Source organism: Schistocerca americana, unplaced genomic scaffold (assembly GCF_021461395.2).
Source record: "Schistocerca americana isolate TAMUIC-IGC-003095 unplaced genomic scaffold, iqSchAmer2.1 HiC_scaffold_73, whole genome shotgun sequence".
NCBI lineage: Eukaryota > Metazoa > Arthropoda > Insecta > Orthoptera > Acrididae > Schistocerca > Schistocerca americana.
Genome location: NW_025726489.1, coordinates 372,961 through 392,341, shown reverse-complemented (window position 1 = coordinate 392,341; position 19,381 = coordinate 372,961). Strand labels below are relative to the sequence as shown.

Below are 19,381 nucleotides of genomic sequence, written 5' to 3'. Positions count from 1 at the left end.
ATATTTTATAAAATAAAATAAAATACTTCCCACACAAGTTTAAAAGTGATATACATATCATTTTATTCAGAAAATTGCAAATTTTATAATCAGATAAAAACCCGAAAAAGTGAAAAATAATTTTTTCCCCTTCTAACTCCCCTTAAAGTTACGAAAATGTGCAAGCTTTCGGAGCCAGTGGCTTCTTCTTCTGGCAAAAACAATGAAGGGGTAGGAAAAGGGAAGAAAGAAAAGGATTGTCAAGGTTTAGGAAATGGGGAGAGTTGCAGAAAAGCTGCACAGAAACCCAGGCCAGGACAGACTTACTGAATGAGATGAGAAATATGTAACTAAACCAGCCCATCTCTCATACCACCAGCAGATGTGAAGTATTCTTGTGATTGGTAGTAAGTCACAAACATTAAATTATTTTCAATGTATGTTCATATGTAATACTGCACGTACCTTTGAGGTATCATTGGGCCCATTGGGAAGAGGTGCAAAATCAGGCCACTGCTTTCTAATTATTTGGAGCATTTCACTAAATGAGACCATCTTCCCATCATTCCATTTGTTGCCGCTGAAAGGCATGTACTCGATAAATCTTACATCAACATTTTTCTCTTTTGTTAACTCCACAAAACTGCACACTTCATCTTCATTAAAACCTCGCATTACAACACAATTTATCTGTGGAAGAAAGACACCATTAAAAACTTGGTATCAGATAAAGCATGGTTTAAACAGAGTTTGAAAGACTTTTTGATAGGCAACTCATCCTACTCTATAGATGAATATCTTAACAGAGGCTGTTAGGCCAGCTTAAATAAGAATGTCTGTTAGATTTCAGTTCTGAGAGCACTTTGTCACAACAGTCAAGATTATGTACTTTTTGTTTGATAAATTTATTAATAGTGCATAACAATGTTTCAGTCTGACAGCGTATCAATTCTGAAAATATTAGCTGTTCCAGTTTGTATTGTATTCACCTAGTTTGACAATCTCCTGACAAATGCTCAGGGTATTCAAATGTTTTATATTTTTTATGTTATCCTTTCTGGCATGTTACTCACCCATGAGAATCATCTCATGTTTTGGGTCTTGGAACAAAAGCTGAATCTAATCTAATCCAACCTACAAAATAATGGTTCTACAAACCTGTTATATTTGTATACCTCACTGATTCTGTTAAATTAATCTTTTTCTCTCTTTTTAGAGAATGTGGGAATTTATCTTAGCATGCCAAGCTGTTAACCTTCTTAACAATTTACGAAAATTAAACTACATACATCTCCAATCTTTTTCCCCACTCCAACGCACACATCTTTTGCTGAAGGTATTATTTTAACTATTACATTAAATTAAGAAGCTTTCTTGGAACTGTGCTGCCATTTGTGAAACAAAGTTAAAAGTGTTCTCAAGATAAAAGGTCTTCACAAAAGGAGCATTTAGTATCTGTGCAGGTGGTAATACTGACAGCCTTCATATAAAAAAGCCCAAATGCTTTACATATACACGCAATGGCAGAAAAAAGGAAAAGAGCACACCTTTCATTCAAGCATTGAATATATAAACTGATGAGATAGAACACTATGACCTCCTGTTTGATAATGTGTTTGTCCACTGTTGGAACACAATACAGCAGTGATTTTGTGTGGGACGAGTTCAACAAATTTCAGGTATGTTCCCAGCATTATGTGAAGTATGTTCCCAGCATTATGCAGCACCGCATGTCTAAGCACAGGTCATGTAATTCCCATAAATTGGAGATCAGTGGTTTCTGGGTGCAGAACTGGTATCTGATAGTATCCCAGATGTATTCCATCAGATTCAGAAGGGGTGAATTTGATTCTGGCCTCGTGACACTGAAAGTCATATTGTTGAAACATGTCACCTTCATTAGGGACAGGGTGCGGACAGTGCACAATAACGTTCACACAGAACAAAGCTTTATGGAGCCTTCAGTTACTACCACAGGACCCACAGAAGACCAGGTGAATGTCCTCCATAGCATAATATTGATCCCACTGGCCTAAGTCTGTAGCAAAGTGCACCTTTCAAGCACCCATTCACTCTGTTGACATTGAATGCGCACACAACCATCAAGCAGGTGTAATGCGAAACACGAATGATTCAACCAGATGACACATTTCTATTGATTCACTGCCCAATCTCAATGCTCCTGAGCCACAGAAATTGTAATTCAATAGTGTTGTCAACATGGGAACATACAGGGGTTGTCTGCAGCAGAGCCCTATGTTTAACAATGTGCAATGAATGGTGTGCTCTGAAATACTCGTGCTTCCACCAGCACTGTGTCATCAGACCTGCCATAGAAATTCGCTTCCTCAGCCGAATGTCATCTTTTTCAAAGGAACCATCCCAGCATTTGTCTTAAATCATTTAGGGAAATCAAGGAAAACCCAAATTTTGGTGGCCCGATGGGACTCGGGTCCGTCGTCCTCTTGAAGGCAAGTCCACTGTGGTGGCATGACCTAGTCTTAATTAAGCCAGAAAATCCTGGGAAATGCTGACATACTTATTGATTTAAGATATAACAATTTAAAACAATCCTTTCATGAATTTCACTACAATTTTCTGCTCTTTTGAAAAAAATTTTCTTTTGATTGTTTTGATTTTGTTTTGTATGTTTAAATAATGATAGCAGTCTCTATAAATGGGCAGTTTGACTTTTAAGTTTAGTTATACTGTTTTAAACTACATCCTTCATCCATTTGCCCATCCAGAAGTGCGATAGGTTAAAACTTGAAGACTATGGTGGGGTGGTGGAGGACAGTCATGTGTCAAGGAGGAGGTGCTGCCAGAAATGAAGAGTGTGTGAGGTGACCTAATTGACACTGCATACAGGGAGAATAAAAATGCTCTATTCCATATTCATTTACAATCTACGTCTGGCCCCCATGTCGTTTTACTTTTCTCCAATAAGAAAAAAGAAATCATCAGTAACTGTCTTTATAAGGTCTTAAAAGGAAACAAACAACAGAAAATCTAGGCTGGAATAATGACCATATTATAAAAAAGATACATTGCTATTCACTGTATACAGGAGATGTTAGGTCACAGACAAGCACAACAAAAAGACTACTAAACACGTAAGCTTTAGATCAGAAAGTCTTCTTCTAAAGTGGACAAAACACACACACACACATGACCATTGTTTCTCCCATGATGCGCAGTTGCTCCCAGTCTGGCCCTGGCAGCCAGAGACAATGGTCATGTATGTGTGATCTGCATTTGCACGCACGTCTGTGTGTGTGTGTGGGGGGGGGGGGGGGGGGGTGTTGCCCCAGAAGCTTATGTGTTTAATAGGATTTTTTTTTTTTTTGCCTGCCTGCAACTCAACATCTACACTATACGGTGAGTGCCAATCTATCCTTTTCATAATACTGTCGATATAAGGTCTATAAACTTTGCCTGAATAACCTTGCCAAGAGGCATATTGTGGAGTAATCCGAAAGGCTCTACTAATATGTACAAGAGGAAGGAGAGCACAATCTCAATGTAAGTTTTTAGAAAACTGGTGTGTCCATTACTTCTGCAAACCTTTCAGAACGGACACGGTCTGCACTTCATTCAGCAAGATGAGTAATAAACAATATTAGCAATACTGCATCAAACTTGTTCACTTTCATCTTTGGATTAAACATTCGATTTCAGAGAGTATAGAATTTGGCAGAATCAAATTTTGGGGATATGTGGAACTGGGACAATGGCATATTTTTTACCCATTCAACAAACTAAGCACTGCTGATTGCTACATGTTGTAACTTTTATTGTGTCTGCTGCTGCAATGCATATATGAAACTGTAAGTGCAGCATCTATGATGGAATAAAATGTTATACAAATGAAACAAACAGGCACAGTGAAATGGAGTAGTATGGCTCATCATTTCGGTCTCACAGATTAGCAGATGTTGACTTGAAAGATAATACTGAAGAAGTTGAATCCAAAGGAGAGGATGTAGATGGTATTTCAACTAATTCTGACTATGAAATAAAACAAAGTACAGCAGGGAGCTCTGACGAATCAAAGAGCAGCGATGAAGATTCTGATGAATAGTAAAGTACGAGTTAAGAAATAAGATGCTACTGAGATCGTAAATTTTTGTTGTGTTGATGAATCTGTTAACAAACATCAAAAATGCACTGAAACATTTGCACATGTAGTGTTGGGAGGTGACAAACTGTCATTACTGTTGGAGGTGCTACATATTTCTTGCTGTTCTACTCCTACATGACACTGTATCTGAAGGTATAGAATGAATCTTCATTGGTCAGAGAAATGGGTAACACAATTTTACAAGTCTCTGCTGTCATGCAATCTCTTCAGGGAAATCATGACTGTACCAAGATTCGGTTTGTGGTCGACAAGGTCAGAGTGATTAAGAAATGCAAGGCAGCTACCGTGTCAGTCCTACAAGAGAGAGACGTAGCAAACTGTCAAAGCATGTACATTCCCGGTCCATATATTTGTGGTGATGTACTAACCAAGTAATACTGAAGTGTGATCCAAGTCGCACAAATATGGCTTTAATAATAACCTCTGAACAATATGCCTCTAAGGACTCCTCAAGACGCAGAACACTGATGTGCACATTACAAACTAGAATCACACAGAGAGGCAGTCAGCACTGTTCCACACTTATATATGTGCGAGTCGCCAGCAGATGGCACGGCAGGGGCCGCGCCGCACGCTTGCCTCCCAGAGGCGGCCTCCAGCACCCGGCCTGCACTAATCAGTCGGTGGCCAATTCAAAGACGCCCGTACGGCAACACCACTCTGTACAATCACACTGACACGTACTAGTAGCACAATACAGCAGTGATGAGCAGTGGGACCCCTCCTGTCTTGCGCGCTTTTTATCTGGTTCTACAATTTTCTTTCCTAGACCCACACAAATGCCTAATCCTCCTAATTCAATTTGCTCTGCAGACTATTTAAAATCCATAAAGAAAAAGGAGCCACAATTGCACTTGGTGTGCCAGTTACTTTCCAATGCATTGGCACCAGCTGATCTTATTTAAGAATACTGAACTTTGGTAGCCATACTTCCAGCACATCCTTTGCTCCTGTAACTTTCCTGGTCTAAATCCAAGTTAACTCCCAGCCCCCACCCTTGCCACGCACACGCACACGCGCACATGCACACGCACACGCGCACACACACACACACACACACACACACACACTCTCTCTCTCTCTCTCTCTCTCTCTCTCTCTCTCTCTCTCTCTCTCTCTCTCTTCGCCCCCCTCCCCCTCCCATCAGCCACATGTGTGCTGTTATCTTACGTCACGCCCTAGTCTATGAATGCCCAGCTGTCTGTCACCTGACCCCTCTACCAGCACCCCTAGCTAGCCCACAGATGGCTCCCCATTCTCCCACGAGCCACTAGGTGCTACACGCTTCCCTCCAAACCCCTCCCTGCATCCCATCTCTCTCCATCCCTCACATCGCCTCAACCCACCCCATCCTACCCCACTCTACAGACCCACCTCACTCCAGAACACTCACCGTGGGCCAGTAAAGGCCTGGCAGTCGACTGACCACAACATAAGGAGACATGCATGCGCATGTGAGTGAGTGTGTGTGTGTGTGTGTGTGTGTGTGTGTGTGTGTGTGTGTGCGCGCGCGCATGTTTTCCCTACAGCAACAAAAAGAAAGTGCATTCTTGAAGCTCGCCAAACAACACACCTTTCAAGTTTGGAAGGTAGAAGGCGAGGTACTGGCGGAAGTAAAGCTGTGAGGACGGGTCGTGAGTCGTGCATGGGTAGCTCAGATGGTAGAGCACTCGCCCACGAAAGGCAAAGGTTCCAAGTTCAAGTCTTGGTCCGGCACACAGTTTTAATATGCTAGGAAGTTTCATATCAGCGCACACTCTGCTGCAGAGTGAAAATATCATTCTACGTACCTTTTGTTTGTGTGCCTATTGATGACACAGCGCTTCTGCCTTTTGGTGAGTTGTCTCCTTTATTCCTAAATAATTCGTAATTTTCAACCGAAACTTTCCATACGTTATTATTCCATCCTACATTACAATATGCAATTTCCAGAGTATGTGGTCATCTGTGAATATGATGGGGGTAACAACTGTAGGAGACCAAAAACTGACTGCAGTAAGCAAGTTCAAGTTAATCTAGGCTGCAGTAGTTACGCAGAGGTGAAGAGGGTCACACAGGGTAGACTAGTGTGGGCAACTCTATGAAACCAGTCTTCAGATGGAAGATCACAACAATAAAAACATTTGATTCAGCATACACCAGACTCCAAACAGCATACACGACCTGTATGTTCAGAAACACAGAAAATCACTGGGGAGTAATAAGAGAGTATTGTTGTAACTTCTTATCAACCTGGTTACCAAAATACATATTAAGAAGACTGGTAAAGTGTTATTTTAAAGGGGTCACTCCAAAGCACCACGAAAGTATCTGAGCAATGTATAAAATTAGAGAATCAGTGCACAATATTGAAAGCCTATCTACATTATCTATATCTGCATGACTAGTCTGTAATTCACAATTAAATGCTGGCAGAGGGTTCAGAGAACCACCCTCAACCTATTTATCTACCATTCCATTCCCCTACAGCATTTGAGGAAAAACAAACACTTAAATATTTCCGTAAAAGCTCTGATTTCTCTTATTTTATTACAATGATCATTTCTCCCTATGTAGGTGGGCTCTAACACAATATTTTCACATTTGGAGGAGGAAGTTGCTGATTAAAATTTTAAGAACCTGCTGCAGCAGAATGCTTTTGTTTTAATGACTGCCACCCCAATTCACATGCGATATCTGCGGCATGCTCTTTCAAGTTTCCCAATAATACAAAATGAGCTGCCCATCTTTAAACTTTTAAATGATGTCCTCTGTCAGTCCAATCTGGTAAGGATACCACACCATGCAGAATACTCCAGAAGAGGACAGACAAGTGTAGTTGTAGATAGTCTCTTTAGTAATCATAATCTTCTAAGTATTTTACTAATAAATCACAGTGTTTTGTTTGCTTTCCCACCACATTATCTATGTGAGCATTCCAATTTAAGTTATTTGTAAATGTAATTCCCCAGTATTCAGTAGACTTCACAGCCTTTAGATCTGCGTGAATTATCATGTAACCAAAATTTAGTAGATGCCTTTTACTACTCTTGCGGATGACATCACAATTTTTATTATTTAAGGTCAGTTACCACTTTTTGCATCATATGGATATGTAGTCTAAATCATTTTGCAGTTCATTTTGATCATCTGATCACTTTACAAGACAGTAAATGATTTACAAGACTGTAAATGATAGCATCATCTGCAAACAATCTAAAAGGGCTGCTCACATTCTCTCTTAAATTGTTAATGTAGATCGGCAACAGCAGGTGGTCTATAACACTTCCTTGAGGAATGTCAGATATCACTTCTGTTTTACTTGATGATTTTCCATCAACTACTATGAACTGTGACCTTTCTGACAGGAAACCACACATCCAGTTGCACAACTGAGACAATACTCCATAGGCACACAATATGATTAGAAGTCACTTGTAAGGAACTGTTTGAAAAAGTCTTCTGGAAATCTACAAATATGGAATCAATTTGAGATCCCCTGTCGACAGCACTTATTACTTTGTGTGAATAAAGAGCTAGCTGTGTTTTGAAAGATCAATATTTCTGAATCTGTCTTGGCTATTTATCAATAAATCATTATCTTTAAGATAATTCATAATATTCAAACACAATATATCTTCCAAAAACCAAATGCAAATCAACATTAGTGACATGAGTCTGTTATTTAGCAGATTACTCCTCTTTTCTTTCCTGAGCATTGGTGTGACCTGAGCAACTTTCCAGTCTCTAGGTACGGATCTTTATCAAATGAGCGGCTGTATATGATTTCTAATGGAGCTATTGTATCAGCATACTCTGAAAGAAACATAGCTGCTTTATTGCACTGAGGATAGCTACTTCTAAGTTACTCACAGTTGCAGTTGTTCTTGATTTGAATACTGCAATAATCACTTTGTTGTCTTTGGTGAAGAAATTTCAGAAATCCGTGTTTAGTAACCCTGCTTTAGTGGCACTGTCATCAGTAACATTACCACAACTATCGCACAGTGCAGGTATTGGTTGTGTCTCGCCACTGGTGTACTATACATGCAACCTGAACCTCTTTGGATTTTCTTCCAGATTTCAAAACGAAGTTTCACTGTGGGAACTATTAAACACATCTTGTACTGAAACCCACCCTAAGTTCCGAGCTTCAGTAAAATATCGCTAATCTTGGAGATTTTGCATTCTTTTAAACTTTGACACGCTTTTTTTCATTACTTCTGCAGCAGTGTTTTGACCTGTTTTGTGAACTACCCTTTTAAATTATTTGGTATCCTTTCAATTTATTTGGTATATATCTCTTAATTGATATTGGTACTATTTCTCTGAATTTAAACCACACCCGGTCTACACTTACATCGTCAGACTTGAAGGAGTAGAGACTTAGGAGTAGAGACCGTCTCCTTGGAAGGCATCAAGTTAATTTTTATCTGCTTTCTTATTAAATGCCCTGTTGTGTAGGATTGAAAATTAATAGAGATAAGGCAGACAGAATGTGCAAAGTAAGTGGAAATTACTCATCTCTTCCCCGATTGCAGTGCAATAGAAGATACTACAAGATGTTGACTCAGTAGCTTTATCTGTAATAATGAGGTCACAGATACTTAAATCACCAGCAGAACTGGAAAACCAGTCCCTATGGCAATTAGGTCTGTAATATGTCAACAAAGCTTTGGCTGTACTCCTCTATCATTCTACCAATAGCCATTTATGTGTGTGGGACCTGGAAAATGTCAGTAAAATCAGCACACAGTCTCAATATTTTTCACCAACAATGTTCGAGGCGAATTCTGATGATCAGTTATCCCAACCAAGTTACAAACGATGAAGTGCTGAGAATATGAGGTCTACACAGCCTAAACAAAATTCTTGCTGATAGAAGACTGAAGCTTGCAGGTTATGTTCTACGCGTGTAAGTTGGAGGAATTGCAAAATTAACACTGTTGTGGAAATCAATGGACAGATACAGATGTACAGGAAGACCTTTTAACACCTGGAACTTTCGCAAAGAATCTTCAATGCATGGACACAAACTTGGAGGAAGATGAGAACTTGGCAGCTGATCAAGTGCACTGGTGGAAACCAGTTCCTTATATGGTACATAGCAAGTCTGAGTAAGTAAGTAAGTAAGTAAGTACAATTAGGGATTTTACAAAACTGTTGGATGATTGATATTATTGTATAGATTTGACACTGTTGGACTTCTACTTTTTCCTTGGTGTGTATTGTTCAAATTTTGAGTTTTATGAGAAAGCTGATAGGTACTTATCGATCAACCTTCCCTCACACGAACTGACATTGTCTCCTTATAAATTCTACTGTGCTAACAATTATTTACTGAGAATCCTCGACCAGGTCTCCACAGCTCAAATAAGCCAGTTTCTTTTAAATTTCTGTTTATGGCTATAATTGTCTTCCAAGTATGGTGACACAACATCCTGTCGTGAAACTTTTGTCTTTACTCTTGTTTACTTTTCTGGGCACTGCCTTTTGCTGCACTGTACACTAAATACACTATGTGAGTGAGCCCAATCTCCAACAACCAATTGTGAACTGTAAACAGTCGTAAACTCTACCAGGACACATAACAAACAATTAACATTTTTGTTTTAGTGTTCCAAGCTGTGAGGTCATCAGCGGACAAATAATTTAGTACCTATTCCTGACGTGCTGTTGTTTGGAACAACAACTGACATGATCCAAAATATTACTTTCTTTTATTATAGCTTCACTTTTATTTTGTCTAATGATTACTAATTTCAGTATCAAATACCATCATCAAGCCACTCAATGATCAGAAAGCACAGTATATCGTTAAAATAGCGTTTAATAGACAGATTACCATTAAATCATCATTCCTTAAAGTAATGTCCAAAGTGGAGGGACAAATGACTAATTTTACGAGGGTTATTCCAAAAGTAAGGTCCGATTCGCCGTAACTATTGAAATTTGGCGCCAATGACAAAACACGCATGCGCGCCGACTCCCGGCAAGCCTTGCGCGTCAAACGCCGCCATTCGCTTTGTTACTGTTGCTGAGTGTAGTTCACAGTGTCACTTTACAATGTTTAAGACAATTGATCAGCCCGCCGATTGTGAAGTAAGGGCAGTGATACGGTTTTTGTCTGCAAGAAACAATTTAGCGGCGGAAATCCATCGGCAGATTACTGAAGTGTACGGTCCTAACATAATGAGCGACAGTGAAGTGCGCAAGTGGGTGCGAGCTTTTAATGAAGGACGGGATAATGTGCACGATGAACCACGGTGTGGCCGACCATCAGTGATTTCAGACGATTTGGTCAATGCGGTTGACAAAAAAATTCGTGAAGATCGCCGATTCACTATTACAGACGTAGACATGCATTTTCCGAATGTGAGTAGAACAACTTTGTACAGAATTGTGTCTGAACATTTGAAGTTTCACAAATTGTGTGCCCGTTGGGTTCCCAGGCTGCTTACTGAGCCCCAACGAATGAAAAGAATGGCTTTTGCTCTTGATTTTTTGGAGCGATATCATAAGGAAGGTGACAGTCTTTTAGACAATGTTGTCACAGGGGATGAGACATGGGTTTCTCACATCACTCCAGAGTCTAAACGTCAGTCAATGCAATGGCGTCACACGTCATCGCCAGTCGGGGTCAAGGCAAAGCAGACAATCTCAACACGTAAGGTTATGGCGACTGTGTTCTGGGATAGACGTGGAGTATTGTTAGTCGACTTTATGGAGAGAGGAACAACGATTAATAAAGCCGCCTACTGCGCTACCCTGACTAAACTTTGACATGCAATCCAGAATAAGCGACGTGGTCTTTTGTCGTCTGGAATCTTGTTGTTGCATGACAATGCCAGACCCCACACTGCAAATGAAACGCAAGCTCTGATCAAGAAATTTGGATGGGAACAGATGGACCATCCTCCTTACAGTCCGGACCTGGCGCCAAGTGATTTCCACCTGTTCCGTTACTTAAAGGAGTTTCTCGGCGGCAAGCGCTTCGACACAGATGATGAAGTGAAAGAAGCAGTTAAGGACTGGTTATCGTCACAGGCACCCGATTTCTATAACATGGGCATTCAAAAGCTTGTTGAACGATGTGACAAATGTTTAAATAAGTATGGAAGTTATGTAGAAAAATAGATAAAGATGTAAGGAATGTAAATAAAACAATTGTTTTGAAAAACATTTTAGTTTTGATTTTTTTTTATAACCGGACCTTACTTTTGGAATAACCCTCGTATATACAAAAGTCAGAGTACTGAACCGGATATGAAAGAAGGAAAATCAGAAGGGCAGTGAGAGACGGGTGCCTTCTATCACCTTACTTATTTAATATGTTCATCAAGGAAGTAATAACAACAACAAAGAAAAGATGACAAGAATCAAAAGGTAATTTCTGGAATACTCCAAGGAAATGTGATAGGACCATTACATTTACAATGTATATAAATGATCCAGTAGAAAGTGTCAGAGGCTCCTTAATATTGTTCACAGGTACTACACTTGTCCATCAGAAAGTAGCAACAACAGAAGACAGTATCAATTTGCACAATGACCTGCAGAGGATTGGTGAATGGTGCAGGCTCTGGCAGTTGACCCTGCACATAAATAAATGTATCACATTACACACACACACACACACACACACACACACACACACACACAGGAAAAGAAATCCAATACTGTACAACTACACTATTAATAACAAATTGCTGGAAACAGAATCTACCATAAAATATCTAGAAGTAACTATCCAGAGCAACCTTAAAGTGAATGACCACATAAAACAGCAATAGGAAAACCAGATGCCAGACTAAGATTCACGGGAAGAATCTTAAATGAATGTAAATCACCCCTGTGTCCTTACCCAGTAGGACTGACAGAAGAGAGAAAGAAGGTCCAACGAAGTGCGAAGTGTTTTGTCACAGGATCATTTAGTCACCGTGAGATCATTATAGAGATGCTCAGCAACTCCAGTGGCAGATGCCATAAGAGAGCAGTTGTGCATCACGGAAAGATTTACTACCGGAATTTCGAGAGAGTAGTTTCCGAGAAGAGTCCGACAACATAATAGTTTCTCTCATATACAATTCACGAAATGATCACGAGAAGAAAATTTGAGAAGTTAGAGATAATACAGAAGCGTACTGACAGTCATTCTTCCCAAGCACTGTTCACAAGTGGAACAAGGCAGAGGGGATCAGTTGGTGGCATGAGACGTACTCCCTGCCACACACGGTTAGGTGGTTTTTGGAGCATGATGTAGATATGGAAACTTAATTGCATGCATATACACTGCAGATTGACGACATTGCAATAGTAAATCAGAGTAGGAACTAAATAAAATGTTTCAGGCCTTAAATCAAGAAATGGTAAAACTAAAGCTAAAAATGAATACAAAGAAGACAAAAGTTATGGCTACAGACAAGAAAGGAGGTGGAGGTAGGACTGACACAGAACAGGCAATGAGCAACTCAAGAAAGGAACTGAAATTCACTATCTCAGTAGCATTTTGCAAGAAAACAATCAATATTTCAAGGCATTCAAGAAAAGAATAGCACAGGTGAAGAGTTCCTTCCAAAATAAGAAGAAGCTGCCACTGAATAAACATATCAGCTTCCACATTAAGAAAATATTTGTAAAGACCTTTGTGCGGAGTGTTCTGACTCACAGATGCAAAATCTGTACATTAGAAAAGCCAAAGGAAGCTCGCCTCAAACCTGCTGAAATGTGGTTCTGGAGGAGAAGTACAAGAACTAGCTGCAATGACAGAAAAATTAAAGGAAATAGGAGAGAAGAAAGAACCACTGAAAGTTATAGGCCAGGGCAAAGCAAAATACACTAGACACTTAACTGGAGACGATAATCTTTTAAAAAACATTTCTGAAGGCAAGATCGTAGGTAAGAAAACAAGGGGATGACTGAGAACGTCCTACTTAAACAATATGATCAATGAATGGGATTTTCTTCATACATGGAGATGAAGACAACTGCTGAAGAGAGGAAGCTGTGGCTGCAGAGACAAGGTTTAACCTTTTGGAAGAGTAAGGACAAACTAATACAAAATATGATTCTGCATGGTAACTACATATGGAGTAAATGACAAACTTCTTGTGTGCAGTCATCAAGTCACTTACCCCAGTAGGTGTCTTATCTACTAAAAGTAAAGGTCACTGTTGTGCTTTCAATAGATGTGAACTGCACCCTGAAAATGGTATGTCTAGTTTGCAGTTGTACAGGAGCTTTTTATTTTGCAAAATGGTTCAAATGGCTCTAAGCACTATGGGACTTAACATCTGAGGTCATCAGTCCCCCAGGCTTAGAACTACTTAAACCTAACTAACCTAAGGACATCCCTGCCCAAGGCAGGATTCGAACCCGCGACAGTAGCAGCAGCACGGTTCCGGACTGAAGTGCCTAGAACTGCTCGGCCACAGCGGTCAGCTTTTATTTTGCAAAGAAATTTTTGATAATAAGATGAACTGATGTTGGTACTTGCTACTGAAACCAGTAGTACTTAGACACAACAAAAGTGTGACTACAGAATTAAGAATAATTTTTCCAAACAGTCGAGTATTTTTTTCAAAACAACACCACAATAGAGGAAACTTATTTTAAACTAAAGACACAAAAGAAAAAAAGAGAAACTGTAAAGATCTTGAGTCTCATAAGACTCTTGGGAGGAAAATATAAGATATTTAATTGGTAAACTTGCAAGGCATACTTTTTTATGTTGTATAAACTACGAAACTGTTAGCATCATCAGCTAAAATTTACTTCTTCTGTCTTAATATACCTTCCTTCACTTACAGCTGCAGTGTGGAGGCAGGGGTGAGGGTGGGGGCGAGGGTGAGGGCGTACTGCTTTAAAATGGTGATTCTCGTATTGATATTCTTAACAATAGATTTATATCTTTTGCTTATGAAAGTCTGCATGCGATGACAGCTGCACTAGTAATACCTTCACAGGGTCGTATTCAAGTTGCAAGGCTAGATCTATGCCAGCCATGACACGCTCCCAGCCTTTCCTCCTCGTGATCTGGTTGTAGCGTTGGGACTGCAGGGTGTCTAAGCTGATGTTCAGACCGTCAAGCCCTGCCCTCTGCAAGGCAACCAGCTGTCTTGTCAACATGAGGCCATTGGTTGTCATTAAGACACTTTCAAGATCTTTTATTTTCTTCAAGGCACCTGTGAAACAGCAAATTATTCTAAAGAAACTGAAATAAATAATTTGTAACACTGCTGCTGCATATGAAACAAAACTCCAGTTAATAAATTGAAAATACAAATTCCTTAAAAGTTAACTGTACATTTGCCCGAATACAAAGAGATTAGAAGGGTTAATAAACTGTATTGAAGAATGCAAGTTAAGATAGCAATGAAAAAATAATTAGAGGCATAAGATCACCTAACGCAACAGGGAAATGGGAATCAATATGAACCATTACCCAACTACTGTCAACTGATTCCATGTCAACATGCACACTGTATAAACCACTGTGGGTTGTACGACAAAGTACATTGTTGTACCACACATTATGGTTTTTCCCCATTCAATGCTCATGTGGAGTGTGGGAAGAATGATTCTTTAAATGGTTCTGTGCATGCTGTAATTAATCTTGCCTTTATGGTCCCTATAGGAGTGATACATATGTGGTTATTGTATAATCCCTAAATACCTCGCTTAATACAGGTTCCTGAAATTTCATAAGTTGGGTTTTGTCATATATTTGGCATCTATCTTCACTTGTCTGGCATTTCCAATTTTTTTGTAGCTTCTTGACGCTCTCCCATGCATCAAATAAATCTATGATCAATCATGCTACACTATTTTGTATACATTCAATGTCTGCCATTAGCCTTATTTGTTATGGGTCATACTTAAGCAATATTCTAGAATGGGCCACACAAGTATTTTATAAGCAATGTCCTCTATAGACTGATTGCATTTTCCAGTATCTTACCAACGAATTGAAGTCTGCATTCTGCTTTGCCTACAAGTGAGTCTATGTCATTTCATTTCATACTCTCACAAATTGTTACATCCAGATATTTGTATGAGTTGACCAATTAAAACTGTGATTATTTGATAATGTAGTCATACAATACTGTCTTATTTGTTTTGTGATGTGCTGCAATTTACATTTCTGAAAACTTAAACTCAGTTGCCTATCTTTGGACCATTTTGAAATGTTATGATCTGACTCAATATTTGTGCAGATTTTTTTTCAGGCAATACTTCATTATAGACAACTCTATCATCCAGGAAAAGTATGAGGTTCCTTATAATATCGTCTTCCAGAACATTAATGTACAACATTAATGTAATGGTATAAATTACTATAACTGTATAATAAGTTTATAAGTGTGTAAAATACATTGAACTATTTGTTACAATAAAACATTGTACTGGTATACTCAGCAAGATGTTAAATCAGCAGATAGCTACATTTTATGTTCAACATTTTGTGTACAGCATATATTATGGAAAGGATTTATAACCAAATTAAATAAATCTGAAGAAATGGTAGTGTGTGTCTGGAAAAAAAAATCCATAAAAACTCATACAGTCCTATTTGCTATTATGTCACTGTTACTGAAATATAATACAAAGTAACTGAATTCGATGAACATTCTCAGAGCGCAATATGCCTCAGAGTGAAATGCACAGTAATGTCAACATTATTTTTCAAGGCTATGTCTGTGAAAATGGATGAAAGCAAACCACACATTTTGTTCTCAATCTGCGGAAGCATTATGCACTGTGAAACACTGTACTGCTGTTCTACATAAAAGCTGTCTCATTGCCAACATCTTTCCCCTGCTGGCTGTTCTACACTTCTCATCGCTGATTCAACACGTTGTAAGATATTTTAAGCTGTATGACACCACAGTCCAATCTGGTTAGGATAGCATAAAAATAATATATGAATTTCAGTATTGAAACTGGAACAGCAGAAAAGGTAGGAAACAGCAGAAATTTACTTGTAAGGGTGCATACATGATTAAATTTTGGGAGTATTGGGTGCAGACTTAAGTACACAGAGCTGCTGCCGACTGACAGGAACAACAGCTCTCATCACACTGGATATCAAATCGAGCTTGGATTACAGCCATGGGTACATCACTTCATGCTACTCAACTGTATGTCATATGTCAGAGTTCAAGAGTTCATCAGCTGTAGTGGCTGGCGATTGGTGGCATACCCATCTCTTGGCATCCTGTGAACAGATGTTCCCCACAGGTGACAGATTTGAAGAAAATGCTGGATACGGCAACAGTGGAACACTCTTTGTATCGAGGTAGCTCAGTACAGCTCGGGTGATGTGTAGTCTTGAAATTATCTTGTTAAAAGATAACATCACGGAGCCCTTGAAAATAGGGCACAGCGATAGGCCTTAACAAAACACAAATGCAATGGCTGCTGTCCAAATTACTGGCTATGTGAACCAGAGGTTGTGACATGTATCCAGTTGCACCCCATACCATCACATCACATGCTGGACCCGCATGAGAATGACAGGTACAATCTGGCCAGGTCTGTTGGCATCAGAGCCTCCACACACAAGTACATCAATTGTGACGATGTTGCAGAACTGAGACTCATCTGATACGATGACACAGTGCCATTCCTGTGCCTGGCATTGTTGTCAGTTGCACCGCTGTCAGTTCACCTCTCTCTAGACCTGCATTAAGGGCTTGACAGTCTGTGCTGCTCCAGATGCCATCCCATTGTCTGTGTGGATACTTGTCTCACTGTATACAAGCCCATTTCCTGACTAAATGTACACAACTTCGCTGCAGGATCACGTACGCATGAGCAAACACTTGTCTGCCCTCTCAGGTGCTAGTTGGGTGGCACTACTGAGGCCCTGCAAGGCATTTAGCATGGCCCTCCTGAACCTACCAATTCTATGTTCGCACAATATGAGATTCTGAGCAATGCAAGCAGCAATATAGTGAAACAATAAACCAGAGTCTCAGCAGACCATGAGCCTGCCACTGCCAAATCTGGAATGCTGATAAACATTTCTCCTTCTTCCATTATGCTTAACACGGTCTTCTTGTAAACAACCAGCACTGTAATAGAATTTCTGAATGAGAAACCTGCTCCATAAGCTTTTCTTACATACAGAATATGCATGGGAGTGCTGAATAGTAATGCCTCTGAATTTTTTATTCTGTTCTCAATATCGGTCGAGGAATGACACGTCACACATATTACTCGGTCGACTTTCCCACTTCACTGACTCGTGGCACACCCCCCTCCTGCAAACAGATGGAGTCGCAATAGGCAGTCCACTCCGACCAGAGATTGTGAATATGTTTACGGTGCACTTCGAGGAAGAGGCCCTGATGTCATCCAAATGGAAATCCATCTTCTTCTTCTTCTTCTTCTTCTTGTTATGTGGATCTGGCCTCATGGAAGAGACAAACTTCTTGACTTCTTTGTACATCTGAACTCCACACGCCACAAAATCAAATTCATATGGAGACCAAAGAAGAAGGAAGACTACCATTCCTGGACAGCATAGTCAGGAGAATAACGGACAGCACCCTGTGCCACAGCACGTATCAGAAGAGAAAGCACACTCATCTGTATTTGCATGCAGATAACTGCCACCACTGGGTCACGAATAGTGGGGTACTAAAAACACTAGTACACAGGACGCACACCAACTCAGAGGCAGAGTTTCTGCTCCAGCAACTCGAACACCTCAGACTGTATGCCAAAAGAACAGATACTCATAATGGCAGATTAAGCATGCTCTTTGCCCCGCCACTACAGTATAACCTGTGGAAATGGAAGAAAGCACGAAGGAAGAGTTATTCACAACCTTTATACCGTGCACTGGTGTGCTATCAGGGAAAGTCGGGCGCATACTGAAAAAGCACTTCGTTATAACTGTCTTTTACCTGTCCAATAAAACACGGAAATTTTTAGGGAGTGTAAAAGATGGTTGCAGTTTGCAGGAGGTCAGGGTGTACTAGAATCTGTGCTAGTGTGGTAAGACACATATTGTACAAATAGAGCACAGCATCAGAGATCGCTGCCAAGAACACCAGCAGCCCACTTGATTAATGTACTCCAGCGAGGAGGAGGAGGAAATTAGTGTTAAAGTCCCATTGACAACAAGGCCTTTAGAGATGGAGCACAGGCTTATATTAGGGAAGGAAATCAGCTGTGCCCTTTCAAAAGAACCATCCCAGCATTTGCCTTAAGCAATTAAAAGAAATCATGGAAAATCTAAATCAGAGTGGCTGGACACATGTTTGAACCATTGTAGTCCTCCTGATAGTGAGTCCAGTGTGCCAACCACTGTACTACCTCACTCAGTTGCAGCCCACCAAGTCAGGAGTCTTAGAGCACTGTTCATCAGACAATCATGATATGGAATATGAATGTAGCAGGATTTGAGTGCTGACCTTAAAATACTGGGACAATGTTGTTAGAGAAGCCACTGAAATTCGCACCAGGGGGTAATCTTATCAATCGGGACTGCAGCTAGACTCTCAGCAAGGCTTGGGAACTCACACTGGTTCTAATTAAGAAGAAGCTCAGCAAACGCAAAAATCTGGAGACCAGGGCAGATAGAGCTGCTATATTGACACTACCACAGATGCCGATGCAAGCATCTCCAAGGCTTCTGATGTGCATCCTCGGGCATGGACCACAGGAAGAACGGTTTGCAGTGGGAGGGGGATATACGCTGAAATGTCAAAGAAAATGGTATAGGTATGTGTACTCAAATACAGAGATATGCAAATATTCAGAGTACAGCGCTGCAGTTGGCAATGCCTGTATAAGACAACAAGTGTCAGGTGCAGTTGTTAAGCTGGTTACTGCTGCTACAATGGCAGCTTATCAAGATTTAAGTGAGTTTGAACATGATGTTACAGTCGGCACACGAGCTATGGTACTCAGCATCTCCAAGGTAGTGATGAAGTGCGGATTTTCCCATACAACCATTTCAAAAGCGTACCATGAACATCAGAAATCCAGTAAAACATCAACTCCCTGATATCGCTGCAGCCGGAAAAAGATCCTGCAAGAACAGGACTAATGATGACTGAAGAGAATCGTTCAATGTGACAGAAGTGCAATCCTTCTGCAAATTGCTGCAGATTTCAATGTTGGGCCATCAACAATTTGGTTGGTTGGTTGGTTTAAAAGGGGGAGGGGGGATCAAACTGCTAGGTCATCGGTCCATCATTCCTATTAAAATAATTCCACAAGGGTGGGAGCAAAATAATTGAGACATACAAAACACAGGTGGAAGAAAGG

The 19,381-nt window shown here is 40.1% G+C and overlaps 1 protein-coding gene across 1 annotated transcript in view; it reads right to left on the bottom strand.

Moving 5' to 3' along the window:
• The window catches only part of LOC124589807 (molybdenum cofactor biosynthesis protein 1-like), an 80,267-nt gene that overhangs the window by 33,916 nt on the left and 26,970 nt on the right, over window positions 1-19,381 (bottom strand). The window contains exons 4-5 of the mRNA XM_047131594.1: window positions 14,057-14,283; window positions 445-669 (exon numbers count right to left, since the gene is read on the bottom strand). Of these exons, the coding sequence (XP_046987550.1) occupies window positions 445-669; window positions 14,057-14,283 (452 nt within the window). The remainder of the gene's footprint in view (window positions 1-444; window positions 670-14,056; window positions 14,284-19,381) is intronic.